The sequence below is a fragment of the Scyliorhinus torazame genome, chromosome 15 (genome assembly GCF_047496885.1).
Source record: "Scyliorhinus torazame isolate Kashiwa2021f chromosome 15, sScyTor2.1, whole genome shotgun sequence".
Lineage (NCBI taxonomy): Eukaryota > Metazoa > Chordata > Chondrichthyes > Carcharhiniformes > Scyliorhinidae > Scyliorhinus > Scyliorhinus torazame.
In genome coordinates, this window is record NC_092721.1 from 139,006,021 (window position 1) to 139,033,637 (window position 27,617).

General features: G+C 48.6%; 1 protein-coding gene across 6 annotated transcripts in view; it reads right to left on the reverse strand.

Annotated features, from left to right (window-relative positions):
* The window catches only part of pspc1 (paraspeckle component 1), a 159,542-nt gene that overhangs the window by 89,798 nt on the left and 42,127 nt on the right, over positions 1-27,617 (reverse strand). For all 6 annotated transcript variants that reach the window (XR_011935199.1, XM_072476822.1, XM_072476818.1 and 3 more), the window contains one exon: positions 16,071-16,176. Coding sequence is in view for 5 of the 6 variants with exons in the window: in XM_072476822.1 (XP_072332923.1) it covers positions 16,071-16,176 (106 nt within the window). In the remaining variant the exon portion in view is untranslated. The remainder of the gene's footprint in view (positions 1-16,070; positions 16,177-27,617) is intronic.

The following is a 27,617-nucleotide window of genomic DNA, read 5'->3' on the forward strand; positions in this document are numbered from 1 at the left end:
CTAAAGGGTAGGACAGCCGATGGGCAGTGGCAGTTGTTTAAGGAGATACTCAATTCCTCATGAGGAAGAAAGATGGTAAAAAAACATCCATGGCTAAAAAAGGTCAAGGACAACAAAAAGACAAAAACTAATGTACATCATATTGCAAAAGCCAGTGACAGGCTGGAAGATTGGGAAACTTTCAAACATAAAAGGGATACTAAAACAGTAATAAAAAGAACAAGGTAAATTACGAAAGAGAACTAACCCAAAATATCAAAAAGGATAGCAAAAGCTTCTATAAGTACATAAAAGGGAAGAGAGTCGCTTGCTATGGTGAATAATCATAATAACAATAACCTATTGTCACAAGTAGGCTTCAATGAAGTTACTGTGAAAAGCCCCTAGTCGCCACATTCCGGCACCTGTTCGGGGAGGCCAGTACAGGAATTGAACCCGCGCTACTGGCATTGTTCTGCATTGCAAGCCAGCTATTTAGCCCACTGTGCTAAACCAGCCCCTATGTTCATCCCTTGGAAGATGAAACTGGAGAGTTAATCATGGGGAACACAGAAATGGCAAAGATGCTAAATCAATATTTTGTCTGTTTTCACGGTGGAAAACTAGCATGCAGGTACAGCAGATAATAAAGAAAGTTAATAGAATGTTAGCATTTATAACTAAAGGAATAGAGTATAATAAACATCTTTTAGTGTCACAAGTAGGCTTACATTAACACTGCAATGAAATTAGTGAAAAGCCCCTAGTCGCCACACTACGCCGCCTGTTCAGATACTACGCATAACTTCCATCCATTTCCAAATTTCCACTACCAACCGCTGCCGCTTCTCTTTTGCCTCTCTGTCCACCTGAGCCTTAAATGAAAAGACCTCGCCCCTCACTACTACTTTCAACACCACCAAAGGTGAAACCTCCCCGTTCCTATTAAACCCTATAGTCCTCAAAGCACTGTTCCCATTTTGGCACAAAGGATTGGGTCTGCCAACAGCCCCACATCCAACCTCCACGCAGACCTCTGTGTCAGCTCCTTCTCCAGAACCACATCGACCCAATGTAGAAAATGGTCCAAGATAACAATATATCCTGCCTTCCTCACCCCGGCCAGCAGCGTCTTCCCCATGACAAAAACCTATGCACCTTCGGATTCAGCACAGTATTCCCCTCCCAGTATTAACTGGTGCACATCCAAATTCAGTATGGCAGCCAACATCTTCTTCATAAATCCTAGGCCATCCCAATTCAGGGCGTATATGCCAACCAGCACAACAACCTGCCCTCTAAAGCACCCATCACTATTATGTACCTACTCCCTCAGTCAGCCATCACCAACTCCATCTGGAACCTCACCATCTTACCCATCAGTGCCGCTAACCCCTGGGCCCTATCAAAGCTTGAGTGGAACACCTGACTCACCAGCCCTTCCAAACTTCACCAGCTCCTTCACCCTCAGGGGGGGTCTCTTACAACAGCACACCTGCTTTCAAGCTCTTCAAACGCAAGAAGACTCTTGCCCACTTCACCAGATGCCCCAACCCTCGCATATTCCATGTTACCATCCAAAACCCGGGGGGGGGGGGGGGGGGGGGGGGGGGAGGAAGAGGGGAAAATCGGGGATCATCGTCTCTCCCCCCCACCCCTCCTATCAGTCATGGCCGCTACCACTGGCTTCATCCAACAAGCGGGACCCAGCCCTACCCCTAGTCACCGTCAGCCACCTAACCCTCCCCTCCTCACCCCCCCTTCCCCAGAACCCCCCCCAGCCACTCTCAGAACCACCTCTCCCAATATCATCCCCATATCTCCGCCATTCAAGGAAGGTATCAAACTTAAGGAAAAAGCATGTAACTGCACAAAAATAAGTGGCAGGTCAGAACATAAAGAACTGCAGAAAATGATTAAAAGATTCACCAGGAGAAAGAAATTAGATCATGAGAGGAAGCTGGTACGAAATGTAAAAATAGATAGCAAGAGTTTCTATGGGTATTTAAAAAAGAAGTAAAGAGGGTTGGTCCTTTAGGGAGTGACAATGGAGAGGTAATAGTAGATAGTAAGGAAATGGCAGATGAAATTAACAAATATTTGATGGAGTGGAGGGCTGACAAGTCTCTGGTGGACTTCATCCCAGAGTCTTAAAAGAAATGGCTCCTGATGCAGTAGATGTGGCGATGTTAATTTTCCAAAATATGCTAAATCCTGGAAAGCATCAAGTATGACCCTCCATTCATGAAAAGAGGGGGGCAGACAACAGGAAACTATAGGCCAGTTAGTTTGAAATCTGTTGTGGAGAAGGTGTGAGAATCAATTAAAAAGAGATTAGAGCTGGGCACTTGGAAAAACAAGGTAATCAGGAAGAGTGAGCAACGTTTTGTGAAAAGGGAAATCGTGTTTACTAATTTACTAAATTTCTTTAATGCACAGTGCCTAGATTTCCAGAAGGAATTTGATACGGTGCCACATCAAATGTTACTGTGTAAAATAAAAGTTCATGGTGCAGGGGAGAACACGGAGAAGATTGGCTGGCTGGCGAGTGCAAGCATAAATGGATCTTTTTCTGATTGGCAGGATTGTGATAAGTGTAGTTCTGCAGCAGTCTGTGCTGAAGCCTCAACGTTTTACAATTTGTATCAATGACTTAGATGGGGGGGGGGGGGGGGGGGAGTGAACAAATAGTAGCCATGTTTACAGATGACCCAAAGATAGGTAGGAACGTAAGTTATGAAGATAACACAAGGACCTTGTAGATGGATATAGGTAGGTTGAGTGAATGGGCAAAAATCTGGTAGGAGTATAACGTGGGAAGGTTTGTGCTTGCACTCGCCAGCCAGCCAATCATCTCCGAATTCTCCCCTGCACCATGAAGGTGTTCACTTTGGGGCAGAATTTTTAAAAAGTATTACTTAAAGGGAGAACAATTACAAAATTCTGAGATGCAAAGAAATTGAGATGCTGTAATGCATGAATCGCAAAATGTTAACATGCAGGTACAGCAAGTAATAAAGGAGGCTATCCTTTATTGGGAGAGGATTTGAACATAAAAGTAAGGACGTTATGTTTCAGTTATCCAGGACATTGGTGAGACCATATCTCAAATACAGTATTGATCCACCTATTTAGGGATGATTCAGAGAAGGTTTACTAGATTGATGCCAGGAATGAGCAGGTTGCCTTATGCGGGAAGGCTGGACAGACTGGGTTTGTTTACATTGGAGTTTAGAAAAGAGAAGGGGGACTTCCGGGTGCGGCGATGACCAGCTAAGTCGCACGTTTCGGCAGCTCCCGGTGGAACGGACTTTTGGGCTCTTAAAATTGCCGTTGGGGCTCTTATTAACAGCTAAAAGCACTGTGCGGTAAACCAGAAGGGAATCCCCCCTGGATACGGATGGAAAAAGGAGAGGAAAGTGGCCGGATTGCGGTGGATCCTTTAGAGCAGCGGCAAGGAGGGCAAGCAAAAATCAAAATGGCGTCAGAAGGTGGCAGTTTAATATGGGGCCCTGAACAACACGAGTTTTTGAAACGCTGCGTGGAAGAGCTTAAAAAGGGAGATGAAGAAGGAGCTGTTGGCCCCGATATTACAGGCGATCGAAGGGTTAAAGGATGAGCAAAAGACCCAGGAGCGGGAGCTTCGGGTCGTGAAGGCAAAGGCTGCCGAGAACGAGGACGATATACAGGGCCTGGTGGTGAAGACGGAGATGCACGAGGCACACCATAAACAATGTGTGGAAAGATTGGAGGTGCTGGAGAACAACGCGAGGAGGAATAATTTAAGGATTCTTGGTCTTCCTGAAGGTGCAGAAGGAGCAGACGTCGGGGCATATGTGAGCACGATGCTGCACTCGTTAATGGGAACGGAGGCCCCGGCGGGTCCGCTGGAGGTGGAGGCAGCATACCGAGTGATGGCGCGAGGATTGAGAGCAGGAGAAATTCCTAGAGCCATAGTGGTGAGATTCCTCCGTTTTAAGGACAAAGAGATGGTCCTTAGATGGGCAAAGAAAACTCGGAGCAGTAGGTGGGAGAACGCGGTGATCCGCGTATATCAAGACTGGAGTGCGGAGGTGGCGAGAAGGAGGGCGAGCTTTAATCGGGCCAAGGCGGTGCTTCACAAAAAGAAGATAAAATTTGGAATGCTGCAACCGGCAAGACTGTGGGTCACATATCAAGGGAGGCACCACTACTTTGAGACGGCGGATGAGGTGTGGACTTTTATTGTGGAAGAAAAACTGGAATAAGCGGGTTACTAAAAAAGAACGTTTGAAACAAAGTGGTGGGGCGAGTATGGGGGGCAAAGAGGGGGGGAAAAATTAGTTTTATGTTATTAATCCTGCGATGTGGTAACTTTTCTCTCTTCCACAGTTGGTGGTGGAGGGAGGAAGGGAGGTGGAGGAGATGGGGCGTTGGCCATGGGGGGCGGAGCCAAAAGGGAAGCGCGGGCTTTGTTCCCGCGCTATGACAATCATGGCGGGAATAGGGAAGCAGGAAGGAGGGGGCGTCGCACGGTGCGAGCCGAGGTCACGGGGGAAGCCGAGGTCGGCCAGAGTTTGCTGACTTCTGGGAGCAACATGGGGGGTGTAACTACGCTAGTGGGGGATCTAGCGGGGTGGGTGGGTGGGGGGGAGTTACTGGGTTGCTGCTGCTGGGGAGAGGGGGGAGCCGGAATGGGGTGGGGTGGGGGCATCGCCTGGGGGGGGACACAGCTGCGTGGGAACCGGGTGAGGAGCTGGAAAAAGGGGATGGCTAATCGACAAGGGGGGGGGGGGTAAAAAGCCCCCCAACCCGGTTGATCACGTGGAATGTGAGAGGGCTGAACGGGCCGATAAAGAGGGCACGAGTACTCGCACACCTTAAGAAACTTAAGGCAGATGTGGTTATGTTACAGGAAACGCACTTGAAACTGATAGACCAGGTGAGACTACGCAAAGGATGGGTGGGGCAGGTGTTTCATTCGGGGCTAGATGCGAAAAACAGGGGGGTGGCTATACTAGTGGGGAAGCGGGTTAGGTTTGAGGCAAAGACCATAGTGGCGGATAGCGCGGGCAGATACGTGATGGTGAGTGGCAAATTACAGGGGGAGGCGGTGGTCTTGGTAAACGTATATGCCCCGAACTGGGATGATGCCAATTTTATGAGGCGCATGCTAGGACGCATCCCGGACCTAGAGGTGGGAAAGTTGGTAATGGGGGGAGATTTTAATACGGTGCTGGAGCCAGGGCTGGACAGGTCGAGATCCAGGACTGGAAGGAGGCCGGCTGCAGCCAAGGTGCTTAAAGATTTTATGGAGCAGATGGGAGGAGTAGACCAGTGGAGATTTAGCAGACCTAGGAGTAAGGAGTTTTCGTTTTTCTCCTATGTCCACAAAGTTTATTCGCGAATAGACTTTTTTGTTTTGGGAAGGGCGTTGATCCCGAAGGTGAGGGGGACGGAGTATACGGCTATAGCCATTTCGGATCACGCTCCACATTGGGTAGACTTGGAGACAGGGGAGGAAACAGAAGGGCGTCCACCCTGGAGAATGGACATGGGACTAATGGCAGATGAAGGGGTGTGTCTAAGGGTGAGGGGGTGCATTGAAAAATACTTGGAACTCAATGATAACGGGGAGGTCCAGGTGGGAGTGGTCTGGGAGGCGCTGAAGGCAGTGGTTAGAGGGGAGCTGATATCAATAAGGGCACATAAAGGAAAGCAGGAGAGTAGGGAACGGGAGCGGTTGCTGCAAGAACTTCTGAGGGTGGACAGACAATATGCGGAGGCACCGGAGGAGGGACTGTACAGGGAAAGGCAAAGGTTACACGTAGAATTTGACTTGCTGACAACGGGTACTGCAGAAGCACAGTGTAGGAAGGCACAGGGTGTACAGTATGAGTATGGGGAGAAAGTGAGCAGGTTGCTGGCCCATCAATTGAGGAAAAGGGGAGCAGCGAGGGAAATAGGGGGAGTGAGGGATGAGGAAGGAGAGATAGAGCGGGGAGCGGAGAGAGTGAATGGAGTGTTCAAGGCATTCTATAAAAGATTATACGAAGCTCGGCCCCCGGATGGGAAGGAGAGAATGATGTGCTTCCTGGACCGGCTGGAATTTCCTAAGGTGGAGGAGCAGGAGAGGGTGGGACTGGGAGCACAGATCGAGATAGAGGAAGTAGTGAAAGGAATTAGGAGTATGCAGGCAGGGAAGGCTCCGGGACCGGATGGACTTCCAGTCGAATTTTATAGGAAATATGTGGACTTGCTTGCCCCGATACTGATGAGAACCTTTAATGAGGCGAAGGAAAGGGGACAGCTGCCCCCGACTATGTCGGAGGCAACGATATCGCTTCTCCTAAAGAAGGAAAAAGACCCGCTGCAATGCGGGTCCTACAGACCTATTTCTCTCCTAAATGTAGACGCTAAGATTCTGGCCAAGGTAATGGCAATGAGGATAGAGGATTGTGTCCCGGGAGTAGTCCATGAGGACCAAACTGGGTTTGTGAAGGGGAGACAGCTGAATACGAATATACGGAGGCTGCTAGGGGTAATGATGATGCCCCCACCAGAGGGGGAAGCGAAGGTAGTGGTGGCGATGGATGCCGAGAAAGCATCTGATAGAGTGGAGTGGGATTATTTGTGAGAGGTGTTGAGGAGATTTGGCTTTGGAGATGAGTGTATTAGATGGGTACAGCTGCTGTATAGGGCCCCGATGGCGAGCGTGGTCACGAATGGACTGGGGTCTGCGTATTTTCGGCTCCATGGGGGGACCAGGCAGGGATGTCCTCTGTCCCCATTATTGTTTGCACTGGCGATTGAGCCCCTGGCAATAGCATTGAGGGGTTCCAGGAAGTGGAGGGGAGTACTCAGGGGAGGAGAGGAACACCGGGTATCTCTTTACGCGGACGGTTTATTGGTGTATGTGGCGGACCCGGCGGAGGGGATGCCAGAGATAATGCGGATACTTGGGGATTTTGGAGAATTTTCAGGATATAAGCTGAACATGGGGAAAAGTGAGCTGTTTGTGGTGCATCCAGGGGAGCAGAGCAGAGAAATAGAGGACTTACCGCTGAGGAAGGTAACAAGGGACTTTCGCGACTTGGGGATCCAGATAGCCAAGAATTGGGGTACATTGCAGGGGTTAAACTTAACGCGGTTGGTGGAACAGATGGAGGAGGACTTCAAGAGATGGGACATGGTATCCCTGTCACTGGCAGGGAGGGTACAAGCGGTTAAAATGGTGGTCCTCCCGAGATTCCTCTTTGTGTTTCAGTGCCTCCCGGTGGTGATCACGAAGGCTTTTTTCAAAAGGATTGAGAAGAGTATCATGGGTTTTGTGTGGGCCGGGAAGACCCCGAGAGTGAGGAAGGGATTTTTGCAGCGTAGTAGGGATAGGGGGGAGCTGGCGCTACCGAGCCAGAGTGAGTACTACTGGGCCGCCAACATTTCAATGGTATGTAAGTGGATGGGAGAAGAGGAGGGAGCGGCGTGGAAGAGATTGGAGAAGGCGTCCTGTAGGGTGACTTGCCTACAAGCCATGGTGACGGCGCCGTTGCCGTTCTCACCGAAGAAATACACCACAAGCCCGGTGGTGGTGGCTACTCTGAAAATTTGGGGGCAATGGAGACCGCATAGGGGAAAGACGGGAGCCTTGGTGTGGTCCCCGATAAGAAATAATCACAGGTTTGCTCCGGGGAGAATGGATGGGGGATTTGGAACATGGCAAAGAGCAGGAGCAACACAGTTGAGAGATCTGTTTGTAGATGGGACGTTTGCAAGTCTGGGAGCGCTGGCCGAAAAATATGGGTTGCCCCAAGGGAATGCATTCAGGTATATGCAACTGAGGGCTTTTGCGAGGCAACAGGTGAGGGATTTTCCGCAGCTCCCGATGCAGGAGGTGCAGGACAGAGTGATCTCAAAGACATGGGTGGGGGACGGTAACGTATCAGACATATATAGGGAAATGAGGGACGAGGGGGCGATTATGGTAGATGAGCTGAAAGGGAAATGGGAAGAAGAGCTGGGGGAGGAGATTGAGGAGGGGCTGTGGGCTGATGCCCTAAGTAGGGTAAACTCATCGTCCTCGTGTGCCAGGCTAAGCCTGATACAATTTAAGGTGTTACACAGGGCGCATATGACTGGAGCACGGCTCAGTAAATTTTTTGGAGTAGAGGATAGATGTGCGAGATGCTCGAAAAGCCCAGCGAATCACACCCACATGTTCTGGTCATGTCCGGCACTACAGGGGTTTTGGGTGAGGGTGACAAAGGTGCTTTCGAAGGTAGTGGGGGTCCAGGTCGAACCAAGCTGGGGGTTGGCTATATTTGGGGTTGCAGAAGAGCCGGGAGTGCAGGAGGCGAGAGAGGCTGATGTTTTGGCCTTTGCGTCCCTAGTAGCCCGGCGCAGGATACTGTCGATGTGGAAGGAAGCCAAGCCCCCGGGTGTGGAGACCTGGATAAATGATATGGCAGGGTTTATAAAGCTGGAAGGGATTAAGTTCGTCCTAAGGGGATCGGCTCAAGGGTTCACCAGGCGGTGGCAACCGTTCGTCGAATACCTCACAGAAAGATAGAGGGAATGGAAAAGACGACGACAGCAGCAGCAACCCGGGGGGGGGGTGGGGGGGGAATCAGAGGGATCCTCAGGGATGTTAATATATAATATGTACAGGTTGTTGTTATAGATAATTGTATATTGGACTGTTAAAACATATTTTTGGAGAATATTTATCTGGGACAAGGCAGTTGCCATTTAGTTTTGTTTTTGTTTATATATTATTTATTTCTTGTTTGGGCTTTTTTACAGGGCCCCCACGGCATTTGTTTGACATTTCCCGGTGTGGGAAGAAGACTGCAGCATTCCCCTGACAGTGTCCCCCAGGAATGTTATGTCTTTTGGTTACCACACCCGGCACAAACAGTAAAAGATTTGGCTTGAGCTGCAGGAATAGACAAAAGCCTCTTCCAGCATGCAGGCGGGGGAAGGGCAAGCTTAAAGCTGCAATCTGACTTGAGGGCCTCTATCAAAGGTGAATTCTAGCAGCAGAGGGAACAACTGTGAAAAGATCTACCAAGGCCACTGAAGAAGCAGGGACGAGGCTTCCAGTGGCGGCCATGGAGGAATAGGTCGCGCATTCGGCAGCTCCCGTCTGGAACTGACTCTCAGACCTTTTTCAGGAGTTTCCAGAGACTTTTTGGGGCAGACTGGTGAAGAGAACACTGCCAAAAGGATTCCCTCTCGACTTCCGGTTGCGGCTATGCGGAGCTAAGCCGCACGATTCGGCAGGTGAGAGTGGAGCAGAACGAGGCGCTACACAAGAGGTGGGCGGGAAGACTCGAGGACCTGGAGAACAGGTCGAGGAAAAAGAATCTGCGAATCCTGGGTCTCCCTGAGGGAGTGGAGGGGGCTGATGCCGGGGCATACGCGAGCACGATGCTGGAGGCGATGATGGGCACGAAGGCCCCTTCGAGGCCGCTGGAGTTGGACGGGGCACATCGGGTGCTGGCGAAGAAGCCCCAGGCAAATGAGCCGCCAAGGGCGATGGTGGTGAGGTTCCACCGGTTCACGGACAAAGAGTGGGCCCTGAGATGGGCCAAGGAGGAGCGGAGCAGTAAGTGGGACAATGCAGAGATCCGAATATACCCGGACTGGAGGACGGAGGTTGCAAAGCGGAGAGCGGGTTTCAACCGGGCCAAAGCGGCGTTGTACCGGAAAGAAGTGAAATTCGGAATGGTGCAGCCAGCGCGACTGTGGGTCACATACAAGGGCCAACACTATTACTTCGAAACGCCTGAAGAGGCGTGGACCTTTGTACAAGCCAAAATGTTGGACTCTAACTGAGGGTTTGTGAGGGTGGGGGGGGGATGTTTTGGGGTTTGATGTGTGATGGTTGTTGTATATAGGGGGTCAATCACGCGCAGGAAATGTTACATGGGCTGGGGGAGAGAGACAAGGCCGCGACAGGAGCTGCGCCAGAGGGGGCGGAGCGGGCTTTGGAAAGCACGGGGTGTTTTCCCGCGTGCGGGAAGAAAGGCGGGAAGGGGAACGAAGGAATGCATATGGATTGGGAGACTCCCACGCGGGGAGGTAAATGGGACGGCGGGGGAAGCCGGGGTCAGCAGGCGTCAGCTGACTTACGGGAGTGACATGGGGGGAGCAAAAAAGCAGGACAGGGGTCTAGCGGGGGGGGTTGCTGCTGCACTGGCCGAAAGGGAATGGGACACAGAAGAGGTGGTCGGGACAGGGGTCCCCCCTCTGGGGGATTGGAGGGTGAAGGAGGCGTGGACACGGGACTGGCCCAGAAAAGGAGATGGCTAGTCGGCGGGGGGTGAGGGCCCCTCCAATCCGGCTGATAACGTGGAATGTGAGGGGCCTGAATGGGCCGGTGAAGAGGGCTTGTGTGTTCGCGCACTTAAAGGGCCTGAAGGCGGACGTGGCCATGCTCCAAGAGACACACCTGAAGGTGGCGGACCAGGTCACGCTAAGAAAGGGATGGGTAGGACAGGTATTCCACTCGGGACTGGACGTGAAGAATAGAGGGGTGGCAATATTGGTGGGAAAGCGGGTGCCATTTGAGGCCAAGACTATTGTAGCGTACAATGGAGGGCGATATGTAATGGTGAGCGGTAGGCTGCAAGCGACGTGGGTGGTGTTGGTAAACGTATACGCCCCGAACTGGGATGATGCAGGATTCATGAAGCGCATGTTGGGGCGCATTCCGGACCTGGAGATAGGAGGCCTGATAATGGGAGGGGACTTCAATACAGTGTTGGATCCAGCACTGGACCGCTTCAAATCAAGGACTGGAAAGAGGCCGGCGGCGGCCAAGGTACTTAGTGGGTTTATGGATCAGATGGGGGGAGTGGACCCATGGCGGTTTGCAAGGCCGCAGGCCAGGGAATTTTCTTTCTTCTCCCATGTACACAAAGCCTACTCCCGGATAGATTTCTTTGTTCTGGGTAGGGCGCTCATCCCGAGGGTGGAGGGGACGGAGTATTCGGCCATAGCCGTTTCGGACCATGCCCCGCACTGGGTGGAACTGGAGCTGGGAGAGGAGAGGGACCAACGCCCGTTGTGGCGGCTGGATGTGGGACTGCTGGCGGACGAGGTGGTGTGTGGGAAGGTGAGGGGGTGTATCAAAAGGTACTTGGAGGCCAACGACAACGGGGAGGTGCGGGTGGGGGTGGTATGGGAGGCGTTGAAGGCAGTGATCAGGGGAGAGCTAATCTCCATTAGGGCTCATAGGGAGAAGACAGAGGGTATGGAAAGGGAGAGGTTAGTGGGGGAGATTTTGAGAGTGGACAGGAGATACGCAAAGGCCCCGGAGGAAAGATTACATGGGGAAAGACGACGGCTCCAGACGGAGTTTGACCTGTTGACCACAGGGAAGGCGGAGGCACAGTGGAGGAAAGCGCAGGGGGCGACCTACGAGTATGGGGAAAAGGCTAGTCGGATGCTGGCACGCCAGCTCCGTAAGAGGATGGTAGCGAGGGAAATAGGGGGAGTCAAAGATGGAAGGGGAGCCACGGTTCGGAGTGCAACGAAAATAAACGAGGTATTTAAGGCCTTTTATGAAGAGCTGTACAGATCCCAGCCCCCAGCGGGGGAAGAGGGGATGAGACGATTCCTAGATCAGCTGAGATTCCAGAGGGTGGAGGAGCAAGAGGTGGCTGGCTTGGGGGCACCAATTGGGTTGGAGGAGCTGAGCAAGGGTTTGGGGAGCATGAGGGCGGGGAAGGCCCCGGGACCGGACGGATTCCCGGTGGAGTTCTACAGGAAGTACGCAGACCTGTTGGCCCCGCTACCGGTGAGGACCTTTAATGAGGCAAGAGAGGAGGGGACCCTGCCCCCGACAATGTCGGAAGCGACAATTTCTTTGATCTTAAAGTGGGACAAGGACCCACTGCAATGTGGATCGTACAGGCCGATCTCGCTCCTCAATGTGGATGCAAAGTTTCTGGCAAAAGTGCTGGCCACGAGGATCGAGGACTGTGTCCCGGGGGTAATCCACGAGCACCAGACGGGATTTGTAAAGGGCAGGCAACTAAACACCAATGTGCGGCGGCTCTTAAACGTGTTAATGATGCCATCGGAGGAGGGAGAGGCGGAGATAGTGGCATCTATGGACGCGGAGAAGGCCTTTGACCGAGTAGAGTGGGAGTACCTCTGGGAGGTGTTGCGTAGGTTTGGGTTAGGGGTAGGGTTTATCAATTGGGTTAAGCTCCTTTACGGAGCCCCGATGGCGACTGTAGTGACGAACCGGCAGAGGTCGGAGTACTTTCGACTGTACCGAGGGACGAGGCAGGGGTGCCCCCTGTCCCCCCTGTTGTTCGCATTGGCGATCGAACCATTGGCCATGTCATTGAGGGAGTCTAATAAATGGAGGGGAGTGGTCCGAGGGGGAGAAGAGCATCGGGTGTCGCTATATGCGGATGACCTGTTGCTGTACGTGGCAGATCCAATGGAGGGGATGGTGGAGGTCATGCAGACTCTAAGGGAGTTTTCGGGCTATAAGCTCAATGTAGGGAAGAGTGAGCTCTTTGTATTTCAGGCGGGGGACCAAGAAAGAGGGATAGGGGACCTACCGCTGAGGAGGGCAGAGGGGAGCTTTCGGTATCTGGGGATCCAGATAGCCAGGAGTTGGGGGACCCTACATAAACTGAATCTGACGAGGTTGGTGGAGTAAATGGAGGAGGATTTCAAAAGATGGGACATGTTACCGCTCTCGCTGGCGGGTAGAGTGCAGTCGGTCAAAATGGTGGTCCTTCTGAGGTTTCTGTTTGTGTTTCAGTGCCTTCCCATCGTGATCACTAAGGCCTTTTTTAAGAGAGTAGGCAGGAGTATTATAGGGTTTGTGTGGGCGAATAAGACCCCGAGAGTAAGGAGAGGGTTCCTGGAACGCAGTAGGGACCGAGGAGGGTTGGCGCTGCCAAACCTGGGGAGCTACTACTGGGCAGCAAATGTGGCGATGATCCGCAAGTGGGTTATGGAGGGAGAGGGGGCGGCATGGAAGAGGATGGAGATGGCGTCCTGTAAAGGAACGAGCCTGGGGGCGTTGGTGACAGCACCGCTGCCGCTCTCGCCGACAAAGTATACCACGAGCCCGGTGGTGGCGGCAACGCTAAGGATTTGGGGCCAGTGGAGACGGCACTGGGGTGCAATGGGAGCATCGGTGTGGTCCCCGATCAGGGGTAACCACCAGTTTGTCCCGGGGAAGATGGACAGGGGGGTTCCAGAGCTGGCATCGGGCAGGGATTGGAAGAACGGGAGACCTGTTCATCGACGGGACGTTTGCGAGCCTAGGGGCACTGGAGGAGAAGTTCGAGTTACCCCGGGAAATGCCTTTAGATATATGCAGGTGAGGGCTTTTGTGAGGCGACAGGTGAGGGAATTCCCGTTGCTCCCGGCACAAGAAGTTCAAGATAGGGTGATCTCGGGTGTATGGGTCGGGGAGGGCAAGGTGTCGGAAATACACCAGGAGTTGAAAGAGGGGGAAGCGCTGGTAGAAGAGTTGAAGGGTAAATGGGAGGAGCTGGGGGAGGAGTTCGAGGAAGGTCTGTGGGCTGATGCCCTAGGTAGGGTTAATTCCTCCTCCTCGTGGCTCAGCCTGAAACAATTCATGGTGGTCCACAGAGCGCATTTGACAGGGGCGAGGTGGAGTAGGTTCTTTGGGGTGGAGGACAGCTGTGGAAGGTGCTCAGGGAGCCCGGCGAACCATGTCCATATGTTTTGGTCATGCCTGGCACTGGAGGGGTTCTGGAGAGGAGTGGCGGGAGCAATATCTCAGGTGGCGAAAGTCCGGGTCAAGCCATGCTGGGGGCTAGCAATATTTGGAGTAGTGGACGAACCGGGAGTGCAGGAGGCGAAAGAGGCCGGCATTCTGCCCTTTGCGTCCCTCGTAGCCCGGCGAAGGATCTTGCTAATGTGGAAGAAGGCGAAGCCCCCCAGCGTGGAGGCCTGGATAAATGATATAGCTGGGTTCATAAAGTTGGAGAGGATTAAGTTCACCTTGAGGGGGTCTGCGCAGGGTGTCTACAGGCGGTGGCAACCGTTCCTAGACTATCTCGCGGAGCGTTAGAGGAAGGTCGGTCAGCAGCAGCAACCTTGGGGGGGGGGGGGGGGGGGGAAAGAAGGGGGGACTGCCTTGGAGGGTGGATGAGCAAGAGGTAACATGAAGGGTTGGGGAAACTGGCTCGTACGGGTGAGGGCCAGTGTACAAAGCTGTGTAAATATATCATTTTGCCATGTATATATCTTGCTCTGCGCGATTTCTCGTTTTTTTTTTTTGTTACGAGGTGTGGGGGGGGGGGGGGGGGGGGGGGGGAGAGAGAGAGTTATTGTTTGTAAGGGAGAAAAATTGTGTTAAAAAACTTTAATAAATATATATTTTTAAAAATAGATTAATCAGGGGTAGATGAGTATGTGGAATTGAAAACACAACACATCGGCCATGATCTTACAGTGAATGATGCGGAGATGCGGGCGTTGGACTGGGGTGGGCACTGTAAGAAGTCTTACAACACCAGGTTAAAGTCCAACAGGTTTGTTTCGAATCACTAACTTTCGGAGCACAGCTCCTTCATCTTATGAATGAAGGAAATGCGCTTCGTAAGCTAGGTGATTCGAAACAAAGCTGTTGGACTTGCATTGAATGGCAGAGCAGACCTGAGGGGCATAATGACCTACTTCTGGTCCTTTACGAACATACAAGATAAAAGGAGAAATTGAAAAGTTAAGAGACAGAGAGGGTACAAGAAAGATTAGAGTAAATATTAGATTGATCCCAATAACATTTTATGGACCTATAAAGTTTACTTTATAGGTAAAGTTTACTAGTTAAACTGTTGCGTTTATTAAGGATACCAAGGTAAATCTCTATACAAAGTCAGAGGTAGAGGATAAGGCTAAGGCCAAGCTTCACAAAGGAAGCAGATGACATGCAAGTTACACCAAACCAGGAGATGGAAAATGCTGATAAGTAAAAAGATTATTCCACTAAGTCACCTGGTTCAGATGCAATGCATACCAGGTTGTGTTGCTAAAAGAAGTAAAAGATAGAAACTAAGGAGGAATCTTTGAATTCTCACCGAAACAGTGGTGATAGATGAATTTTAAAAAAATTCCCCGTTCTCTATATTTAGGCATTATTGTACACTCACCGAAAAATCTAATATTAGCTTTTTAAATTAATTTCTCGGTCTTTCATCATCACGAGACTCATTGCTAGTAGCTTAGCACTGTCCATGAAATTAATATTTGTTCTATTTACAGAAATGCACTGAATATACTGGAGTTTTAAAAAAAAGATTACCAATAAAAGAATCTCCAACCTTTGAGTAATATGTCCAGAACCAATAACATTAAACTGAAAGAAAATGAGATTTCAACGGTAACAAGAGTATGCATAAGTCAATTGTTTATGCAAGCTAGTCTACAATTCAAAAAAGTGCATTAATTTCACTGCTGCGACATCAGTGGTATAAAATAAAGCACTAATGCACATTTGCATCCTAAGAATGAGAGTGTAAAAAGCAATTCATAACATCACATCTGGTCTAAAAGCACGGGAGACTGTTCACTGCTGTCCAAATAAAATCAAAAAAGTGGCATTTTAAAAAAATGATTTAAAAGGTAGTAGTAAAATTCAGTGTTGAGGTGATACTGGTAAAGCACTAGAGCTATATGTTGTACTACAACTTAGGCACTTCATTCAATGTGTAACCTTTAAAAAATGATTACAGAATTCATCAGTGCATTTACTCAGGATTAAATCTTCATCTGTCACAATGAAAACACTTATTTCAAATGTTGGATTGAAGCTGAAATAAGTGCTACTTTAAAAAATAATGGATAAATATTATATATTTAATAAGAATAAATAGTTTAAAATTAATTAAATGGTCAGGATTCCATTCCTTTGGAGAATATTATGGCAACAAAACAGCAATAAAATGATAGGACACTAAAAACTGCAGATCATGAGCATTTACCTTTACTATAGAAGGGACAATCTTGAAAGGAAAAAGCTTCCACCCTTTATATAATAAATTTTAAAAATCTGGACTAGTCTAAAGTAAGTACTTTCCTGCCACACACCCAAGTCTGGTTTTCTTACTTACACTGTCCATGTAGTTGGGCTTATACCCTTCTTGCTGCCTTCTCAATTCATCCTGCTCTCTCTGGCGCATCATACCCTCCTCTCGTCGGCGACGTTCTTCTTCATGCCTGTCAAAATTTAATATGTTCTTACGTTAAAATAACATAATAAGCAACTTAAAGGATGTCCAACTCAACTAACAGTATATTGAAACTATCATTCAGTTTCTCTATATCTCATTTCCTTGTTTTATATATATTATGATTATCATCTAATTGGAGACAACAAAGGCATGTCTCGTTCAGTCAATCCTGCAAATCCCTCCTTATTAACAGCTGACAAATTGTGTCAAAGTTGGGTGCATTATCTCACAGGATTGTTAAGCTAGCCTGTATTCAGCCAACATCCCAGACTCCTCTCTGACCATCCGTGGTTAGTCCTGGCCCACCAGCAGGACAAATCCACAAGAGGTGCCAACACAGTAACAGTCAGCAGGAAGTGGACTTGGGAGGTGTCAACATCGATTATAGACCCCATGATGTTTCATGACATCAGGTTAAACACGGACAAAGAAACCTGCTGATTACCACCTACCATGCCCTCTCAACTGATGATTCAGTCCTTCTCCATCTCGAGCATCATTTAGAAGTAGTACTGAGGGTAGCAGGGGCACAGAATATATTACAGATGGGAAATCAGCCCCACTACTGACCAGGTTCTTAAGGACTTAGCTACAAGATAGGGCAGGCGGCGAGATAACCAAAAAAAACCATTAAGCCTCAATTTTGTTGGCCAGCAGGTTGTGATGTTTTCTCAATCACTTTCTTAAAATCGTCAACCATCTGCAGAGTATCTCTCCATTACAGTACTGGTAGAGGTGACCACTATACACTCCTTGTGGAGACAAAAATCAGACTTTTACAGGGAGGCAAATGTTTATGGTATTGTGTGGCACAATTACCATGTTAAATAACATATACTCAGAACAAACAGATCAAAATGGATATCCATGAAACACGGAGTACTAGCAGCAACAGAACTGCATTCTACAATAATAGTAACCTCATGGTCTAGCATATCCCTCAGTCTACCATTACGATCAATTCAAGGACTTCCATGGGGATTGCAGAACAAGATGCGAAGAGCAGCACCAGTAAACGCATAGTATAGGGCTACATGCATGTTAAAAAGTGGATGCAAGAAGCTACAGACTGAACTACACAATTCTGCAACAAACAAACTAGATTTTTTAAAAAGTCAAATTTTTCCACATACAGCCTATCTGTTTCAAGAAGACGACCATCATCCCTGTACCAAAAAAAAAGCCAAGCAGCGTGCCTTAATGACTATCGTCCAGTGGCTCTGACATCCATCATCATGAAGTGCTTCGAAAGGTTAGTCATGGCACGAATCAACTCCAGCCTCCCGGATTGCCCTGATCCACTACAGTTCGCCTACCGCTGCAACAGGTCCACAGTAGACACCATCTCCATGGCCCTGCACTCTACCCTGGAACACCTAGATAACAAAGACACCTATGTCAGACTCCTATGTCGACTACAGCTCAGCCTTCAACACCATCATTCCTACGAAACTCATCTCCAAACTCCGTGGCCTTGGCCTCGGCTCCTCCCTCTGCGACTGGATCCTGGACTTTCTACCCCACAGGCCACAATCAGTAAGGATTGGCAACAACACCTCCTCCACGATCATCCTCAACACCGGTGCCCCACAAGTCTGTGTCCTCAGCCCCCTACTATACTCCTTATACACCTATGACTGTGTGGCCAAATTCCCCTCCAACTCGATTTTCAAATTTGCTGATGATACCACCGTAGTGGTTGGATTTCCATCAATGACGAGACAGAGAACAGGAATGAGATAGAGAATCTGGTGAACTGGTGCGACGACAATAATCTCTCCCTCAATGTCAACAAAACGAAGGAGATTGTCATCGACTTCAGGAAGCGTAGTGGAGAACATGCCCCTGTCTACATCAATGGGAACGAAGTAGAAAGGGTCGAGGGCTTCAAATTTTTAGGTGTACAGATCACCAACAATCTGTCCTGGTCCCCCCATGCCGACACTATAGTTAAGAAAGCCCACCAACGACTCTACTTTCTCAGAAGACTACGGAAATTTGGCATGTCAGCTACGACTCTCGCCAACTTCTACAGATGCACCATAGAAAGCATTCTTTCTGGTTGTATCACAGTTTGGTAAGGAGCCTGCTCTGCCAAAGACCGCAGGAAACTACAAAAGGTCGTGAACGTAGCCCAGTCCATCACGCAAACCAGCCTCCCATTCATTGACTCTATTTATAATTCCCGCTACCTTGGAAAGGCAGCCAGCATAATTAAGGACCCCATGCACCCCGGACATACTCTCTTCCACCTTCTTCCGTCAGGAAAAAGATACCAAAGTTTGAGGTCACGTACCAACCGACTCAAGAACAGTTTCTTCCCTGCTGCCATCAGACTTTTGAATGGACCTACCTTGTATTAAGTTGATATTTTCTCTACACCTTTCTATACCTGTAACATTATATTCTGCTGTCTCTCCATCCTTCCCTATGTACGGTATGCATTGTTTGTACAGCATGCAAGAAACAATACTTTTCACTGTATACTAATACATGTGACAATAATAAATCAAATCAAATCAATAGACTATTCCCTGTTTCCCACCCACGCCCCCACATCCTTTGATCTCTTTAGCGCCAAGAGTTATATTTAATGCCTTCTTGACAACAAAGAATGTTTTGGCCTCGACTGCTCTCTCTGCTAGCAAATCCCAGGTTCTCTCTGGGAGAAGAGATTTCTCATCTCTGACCCAAATGGTTTAGCCCGTATCCTTACACTGTGACCCCTGGTTTTGGATTCCCCCACCATTGGGGACGTTTTCCTGCATCTACCGGTCTAGTCTTGTTAAAATTTTCTAGGTTCTGTAAGATACCCCCTCATTCTTCTAAACTCGAATGAATATCATCCAACCGACTCAACCCAGCAAAGCCACACTGAGCACAAAGGAAGATGGTTGTGGTTGTTGGAGGTCAGTCATCTCAGTCCCGGGACTGAGGAATTTCTCAGGGTGGTATCCTATATCCAACCATCTTCAGTTGCTTCATCAATGACCTTCTTCAATTTAAGGTCAGATGTGGGGATGTTTGCTGATGATTGTACAATGTTCAGCGCCATTCACGAATTCTCAGGCACTGAAGCAGTCCACTTACAAATTCAGCAAGACCTAGGCAAAATTCAGGTATGGGCGGACAAGTAGAAAGTAACATTTTCGCCACCGAAGTGCCAGGCAATAACCATCTCCAATAAGAGAGAATCAAACCATCACACCATGACATTCAATGGTATTACCTGGGGGTTACCGCTGACCACAAACTGAACTGGACTACCCATGTAAACACCGTGGCTACACGAGCAGGTCAGAGGCTAAGAATCCCCAAAGCCTGTCCAACACCTACAAAGCAGAAGTCAGGAGTGTGATGGAATACTCCCCACTTGCTTGAATGAGTGCAGTCCCAACAACACTCAAGAAACTCAACACCATCCAACCCACTTGATTGGCAACCATTCCCCAAACTTTCATTCCATCTACCACCAACGCACAGCAGCAGCAGTGTGCACCATCAACAAGATGCATTGCAGGAACTTACCTCGGCTCCTTAGGCGGCACCTTCTAAACCCACACGCACTATCACCCAGAAGGAAAAGGGCAGCAGATACATGGGAACACCACCATAGATTATCATAGAATTTACAGTGCAGAAGGAGGCCATTCGGCCCATCGAGTCTGCACCGGCTCTTGGAAAGAGCACCCTACCCACGGTCAACACCGCCACCCTATCCCCATAACCCCACCCAACACTAAGGGCAATTTTGGAAACTAAGGGCAATTTATCATGGCCAATCCACCTAACCTGCACATCTTTGGACTGTGGGAGGAAACCGGGGCACCCGGAGGAAACCCACGCACACACGGGGAGGATGTGCAGACTCCGCACAGACAGTGACCCCAGCCGGAATCGAACCTGGGACCCTGGAGCTGTGAAGCAATTGTGCTATCCACAAGGCTACCGTGCTGCCCCACTTGGATGTTCCCCTCCAAATCACTCACCATCCTGACCAGGAACCCCCCCCCCCCCCCCCCCCCCCCCCCAACCCTGTCTCATGGCATTTAGGGATAAGCAACAAATGCTGGCTCAGCCAGTAAAGCCCACATCCTGTAAAAATGAATGAAAAATTCTCTCATACATCAGTCCAGCCATCACAGGAATCAGTCTGGTAAACCTTTGCTGCACTCCCCTCTCGAGCACCTAAGAACGCCTATCCTCAGATATGGAGGCCAAAACTACAAACAATATTCCAGGTGTGGTGTCACCAAGGCCCTGTACAACTGCAGCAAGATATCCCTGCTGCTGTACTAGAATCCTCTCATAATGAAGTACAAAATGCCACTTGCCTTCATTACCGCATGCAACACCTGCAAGCTTACCTTCAGCGACTGGAGTATGAGAACACCCAGGTCTTGTTGCATATTCTCCTCTCTCAATTTATAGCCATTCAGATAATAATCTGCCTTCTTGCTTTTGCCAGCAAAGTGGATAACCTCACATTTATCTACATTATACCACATCTGCCATGCATTCGCCCACTCGAGCAGCTTGTACAAATCACACTGAAGCATCTCTGCATCCTCCTCACAGCTCACCCTCCCATCCAGCTCATTTGGAGACATCACATTTAATTCCCTCATCTAAATTATGAATATATATGCTGAATAGCTAAGGCCCGAGCAAGGATCCCTGCAAAACCCCACTGGTCACTACCTACCATTCTGAAAAAGACCAGTTTATTCCTACTCTTATTTCCTGTCTGTCTACCAGTTTTTTTTATCCGTCTCAATACACTACCCTTAAACCCACGTGCTTTAATTTTACATGCTAATCGCTTTTGTGAGACTTTGTCGAAAGCGTTCTGAAAGTCCAAATAAATCATATCCACTGGTTCCTGCTCATCAACTCTACTAGTTATGCCCTTGAAGAATTCCAGTAGATCTGTCAAGCATGATTTACCTTTTGTAAATCCATGCTGACTCTGTCTGATCCTGCCATTGTTTTCCAAATGCTCTGCTATTAAACTTTTTGTAACGGACTCTAGCTAATTTTCCTACTACTGACATCAGGCTCACGGTTTTCTAACCCTCCAACCTGTAGGAATTGTTCCAGAGTCTATAGAATCTAAGGTGATCACCAATGCACCCACTATTTCTAGGGCCACTTTCTTAAGTACTCTAGGATGTAATTATCAGGCCCTGGGGATTTATCGGCCTTCAATCCCATCAATTTCCCGAACATAATTTTCCTACTTATTTCCTTCAGTTCCTCCCTCTCACTAAACTCAGTGTTCCCCAACATTTCTGGTCGGTTATTTGAGTGCTCCTTTATGAAGACAGAACCAAAGTATATTTGGTTGGTCACCATTTCTTTGTTCCCCATTATAAATTCTCCTGTTTCTGACTGTAAGGGACCGACATAAAGCAACAATATTCCAGTTGTAGCGCACAAGGCTTGTGCTCCAGAATTAACCATACCTCTAGCCGAACTATTTCAGTACAGCTGCAACACTGGCATGTACCTAAAAAAAATGAAAAATTGTCCAGGTATACAGCGTCCATAAGAGCAGGACAAATCTAATTCCGCTAATTACTGCCCATCAACCTCGTCTCGGTCATCAGCAAAATGATTGAAGATGTCAAGGATAGTGCTATCAAGTAGAATGTGTCCACCTTCACCTGTGCAGTGCTCATTTTGGATTATTTCGCCTGCACAGCGATGCTCAGTTTGGATTATTTCTCCTGCACAGCGATGCTTTGTTTAGATTCTGCCAGAGCCACTCCGTTCCAGGTCTCGTTCCAACCTTGGACAAGACATGGACAAAGAGCTGGATTCCAGAGCTGAGGTTAGGATGACTGCTCTAGATATCAAAGAAATATTCAACCCAGTGTGACATAACAAGCTGTAGTAAAGGGGAAGTCATTGAAAATCAAGACGAAAACCCCAGTGACTGGAGTCACATCTAACACAAAGCAAGATGATTGTAATGGTTCACAAGTTAAACATCCCAGGGAGCTCTGCGGGGCAGTGTCCTAGGTCCAACGAGTTTCAGGTGTTCTATTAATGCCTTGCCCGACAACAGAAGATCAGAAGTGAGATGGTCACTGATGATTGCAGTGCTGTTCTATTTGAAACTCCTCAGATGATGCAGCTGTCCATAATACCATGCAGAACTGCCTGGACTTCAATGTCCATCATCAAGAGTGACTCAGTAGTACACCACAGACCGAGCTGGCCAGGTCCTAAATGACCTGGTGAGGTGAGAGTGACTGTCCTTGACATCAAGGCAACATTTGATCGAGTATGACATCAAGGAGCCCTAGCTAAACTGGGCGGCACGGTAGTACAGTGGTTAGCACGGTTGCTTCACAGTGCCAGATTCCCAGGTTCGATTCCTGTTTGGGTCACTGTCTGCGCAGAGTCTGCACGTTTTCCCCGTGTCTATGTGGGTTTCCTCCGGGTGCTCCGGTTTCCTCCCTCAAGTCGTGTTGTTAGGTTAATTGGACATTCTGGATTCTCCCTCAGGGTACCGGAACAGGCGCCGGAGTGGACTGGGAAAATCAAGTTGGTACTGGATCCCCAGAAAAGGAATTTGTGGAATGTCTAAGAGAAAATATGGCTGGAGAAGCAATATTAGGAAACAAAGAAATGGCAGAGGAACTGAATAGTTACATTACATCAGTCTTCGCGGTAGAAGACACCAGTGGGATGCCAGAGCTCCGGGAGAATCAGGAGGCAGAGGTGAGTGCAGTGGCCATCACGAAGGAGAAGGTGCTGGGAAAACTGAAAGGTCTGAAGGTGGTTAAATTACCTGGACCAGATGGACTACACCCCAGGGTTCTAAAAGAGATAGCTGAGGAGATTGTGGAGGCATTGGTGGTGATCTTTCAGGAATCACTGGAGGCGGAGCGGCATGTGGCACAGTGGTTAGCATTGGGACTGCAGCACTGAGGACCCTGGTTCGAATCCCGGCTCTGGGTCACTGATCGTGTGGAGTTTGCACATTATTAAAGATTAAATCGCAGAGTACTTGGAAGTGCATGATAACATAGGACTGAGTCAGCACAGCTTTGTCAAGGGGAGGTCATGTCTGACTAATCTGTTACGAGTTCTTTGAGGAAGTAAGAAGGAAGTTAGACAAAGGAGAACCAGTGGACGTGATTTATTTAGATTTCCAGAAGGCCTTTGACAAGGTGCCGCATAGGAGACTGTTAAATAAGTTAAGAGCCCATGGTGTTAAGGGTAAGATCCTGGTATGGATAGAGGAATGGCTGATTGGCAGAAGGCAGAGAATGGGGATAAAGGGGTCTTTTTCAGGATGGCAGCTGGTGACAAGTGTTATGCCTCAGGAGTCTGTGCTGGGACCACAACTTTTCACAATATACATTAATGATCTGGAAGAAGGAACTGAAGGCACTGTTGCTAAGTTTGCAGATGATACAAAGATCTGTGGAGGAGGAGGAGGTAGTACTGAGGAAGACGGTGCGCTGCAGAAGGACTTTGACAGGCTAGGAGAGTGGGCAAAGAAGTGGCAGATGGAATACAATGTGGAAAAGGGTGAGGTTATGCACTTTGGAAGGAAAAATGGAGGCATTGACTATTTTCTAAATGGGGAGATGCTTAGGAAATCAGAAGCACAAAGGGTCCTTGTTTACGATTCTCGTAAGGGTATCGTGCCGGTTCAGTCGGCAGTCAAGAAGGCAAATGCAATGTTAACATTCATGTCGAGAGGGCTAGAATAGAGAGGGGGAAGGGCGATTATGATGCCATTCGATGTGACTTGGGGGGGGATAAGGTGGAGAAGTAGGCTGCAAGTGTTGGGCACACTGGATAAGTGGAGCTTGTTCAAGGATCAGCTACTGCGTGTTCTTGATAAGTATGTACCGGCCAGGCAGGGAAGAAGGCGTAGAGCGAGGGAACCGTGGTTTACCAAAGAAGTGGAATCTCTTGTTAAGAGGAAGAAGGAGGCCTATGTGAAGATGAGGTGTGAAGTTTCAGTTGGGGCGATGGATAGTTACAAGGTAGCGAGGAAGGATCTAAAGAGAGAGCTAAGACGAGCAAGGAGGGGACATGAGAAGTATTTGGCAGGAAGGATCAAGGAAAACCCAAAAGCTTTCTATAGGTATGTCAGGAATAAGCGAATGACTAGGGAAAGAGTAGGACCAGTCAAGGACAGGGTTGGGAAGTTGTGCGTGGAGTCTGAAGAGATACTAAATGAATATTTTTCGTCAGTATTCACTCTGGAAAAAGATAATGTTGTGGAGGAGAATGCTGAGACCCAGGCTATTAGAATAGATGGCATTGAGGTACGTAGGGAAGAGGTGTTGGCAATTCTGGACAGGCTGAAAATAGATAAGTCCCCGGGACCTGATGGGATTTATCCTAGGATTCTCTGGGAAGCCAGGGAAGAGGTTGCTGGACCTTTGGCTTTGATTTTTATGTCATCATTGGCTACAGGAATAGTGCCAGAGGACTGGAGGATAGCAAATGTGGTCCCTTTGTTCAAAAAGGGGAGCAGAGACAACCCCGGCAACTATAGACCGGTGAGCCTCACGTCTGTAGTGGGTAAAGTCTTGGAGGGGATTATAAGAGACACGATTTACAATCATCTAGATAGGAATAATATGATCAGGGATAGTCAGCATGGCTTTGTGAAGGGGAGGTCATGTCTCACAAACCTTAGCGAGTTCTTTGAGAAGGTGACTGAACAGGTAGACGAGGGTAGAGCAGTTGATGTGGTGTATATGAATTTCAGTAAAGCGTTTGATAAGGTTCCCCACGGTAGGCTATTGCAGAAAATACGGAGGCTGGGGATTGAGGGTGATTTAGAGATGTGGATCAGAAATTGGCTAGCTGAAAGAAGACAGAGGGTGGTGGTTGATGGGAAATGTTCAGAATGGAGTTCAGTTACAAGTGGCGTACCACAAGGATCTGTTCTGGGGCCGTTGCTGTTTGTCATTTTTATCAATGACCTAGAGGAGGGCGCAGAAGGGTGGGTGAGTAAATTTGCAGACGATACTAAAGTCGGTGGTGTTGTCGACAGTGTGGAAGGATGTAGCAGGTTACAGAGGGATATAGATAAGCTGCAGAGCTGGGCTGAGAGGTGGCAAATGGAGTTTAATGTAGAGAAGTGTGAGGTGATTCACTTTGGAAGGAATAACAGGAATGCGGAATATTTGGCTAATGGTAAAGCTCTTGGAAGTGTGGATGAGCAGAGTGATCTAGGTGTCCATGTACATAGATCCCTGAAAGTTGCCACCCAGGTTGATAGGGTTGTGAAGAAGGCCTATGGAGTGTTGGCCTTTATTGGTAGAGGGATTGAGTTCCGGAGTCAGGAGGTCATGTTGCAGCTGTACAAAACTCTGGTACGGCCGCATTTGGAGTATTGTGTACAGTTCTGGTCACCGCATTATAGGAAGGACGTGGAGGCTTTGGAGCGGGTGCAGAGGAGATTTACCAGGATGTTGCCTGGTATGCAGGGAAAATCTTATGAGGAAAGGCTGATGGACTTGAGGTTGTTTTCGTTAGAGAGAAGAAGGTTGAGAGGAGACTTAATAGAGGCATACAAAATGATCAGGGGGTTAGATAGGGTGGACAGTGAGAGCCTTCTCCCGCGGATGGAAATGGCTGGCACAAGGGGACATAGCTTTAAACTGAGGGGTAATAGATATAGGACAGAGGTCAGAGGTAGGTTCTTTACGCAAAGAGTAGTGAGGCCGTGGAATGCCCTACCTGCTACAGTAGTGAACTCGCCAACATTGAGGGCATTTAAAAGTTTATTGGATAAACATATGGATGATAATGGCATAGTGTAGGTTAGATGGCTTTTGTTTCGGTGCAACATCGTGGGCCGAAGGGCCTGTACTGCGCTGTATCGTTCTATGTTCTAATACAAGATCCGGGATGTACTTCTGAGGCTGTATAAGACTCTGGTCAGACCCCATTTGGAGTATTGTGAGCAGTTTTGGGCCCCCTATCTAAGAAAGGATGTGCTGGCCTTGGAAAGGGTCCAGGGGAGGTTCACAAGAATGAGCCCTGGAATGAAGAGCTTGTCGTATGAGGAACGGTTGAGGACTCTGGGTCTGTACTCGTTGAATATAACTCGCAGAAAGCGGGTAATTATAGGCCGGTAAGCTTAACTTCGGTTGTAGGGAAAATGCTGGAATCTATCATTAAGGAGGAAATAGCGGGGCACCTGGAGGGAAACTGTCCCATTGGGCAGACGCAGCATGGGTTCATAAAGGGTAGGTCGTGTCTGACTAATTTGGTCGAATTTTCTGACATTACCAGTGCAGTAGATAACGGGGAGCCAATGGATGTGGTATATCTGGATTTCCAGAAAGCTTTTGACAAGGTGCCACACAAAAGGTTGCTGCATAAACTAAAGATGCATGGCATTGAGGGTAAAGTGGTAGCATGGGTAGAGGATTGGTTAACTAACAGAAAGCAGAGAGTGGGGATAAATGGGTGTTTCTCTGGTTGGCAACCTGTAACTAGTGGGGTCCCTCAAGAATCAGTGTTGGGCTCGCAGTTGTTCACAATTTACATAGATGATTTGGAGTTAGGGACCAAGTGCAATGTGGCAAAGTTTGCAGAGGACACTAAGATGAGTAGTAAAGCAAAAAGTGCAGAGGATACCGGAAGTCTGCAGAAGGATTTGGATAGGTTCGGTGAATGGGCTAGGGTTTGGCAGATGGAATTCAATGTTGCCAAGTGTGAGGCCAACCATTTTGGGAGGAATAACAGCAGAATGGATTATTATTTAAACAGTAAGATGTTAAAACATGCGGCTGTGCAGAGGGACCTGGGTGTGCTGGTGCACGAGTCACAAAAGGCTGGTGTGCAGGTGCAACAGGTGATTAAGAAGGCTAATCGAGTTTTGTCTTTCATTGCTAGAGGGATGGAGTTCAAGACTAGGGAGGTTGTGCTGCATTTGTATAAGGTGTTGGTGAGGCCACATCTGGAGTAGTGTGTTCAGTTTTGGTCTCCTTACCTGAGAAAGGACATATTGGCACTGGAGGGAGTGCAGAGGAGATTCACTAGGTTGATCCCAGAGTTGAGTGGATTAGATTATGACGAGAGGTTGAGTAGACTGGGACTGTACTCATTGAAGTTTAGAAGGATGAGGGGGGGGATCTTATTGAAACATATAAAATTATGAAGGGAATAGATAGGATAGATGCGGGCAGGTTGTTTCCACTGGTCGGGGAAAGCAGAACTAGGGGGCATAGCCTCAAAATAAGGGGAAGTAGATTTAGGACCGAATTTAGGAGGAACTTCTTCACCCAAAGGGCTGTGAATCTCTGGAATTCCTTGCCCAGTGAAGCAGTTGAGGCTCCTTCTTTAACCATTTTTAAGAAAAAGATAGATACCTTTCTAAAGAATAAAGGGATTCGGGGATATGGTGTACGGGCCGGAGAGTGGAGCTGAGTCCACAAA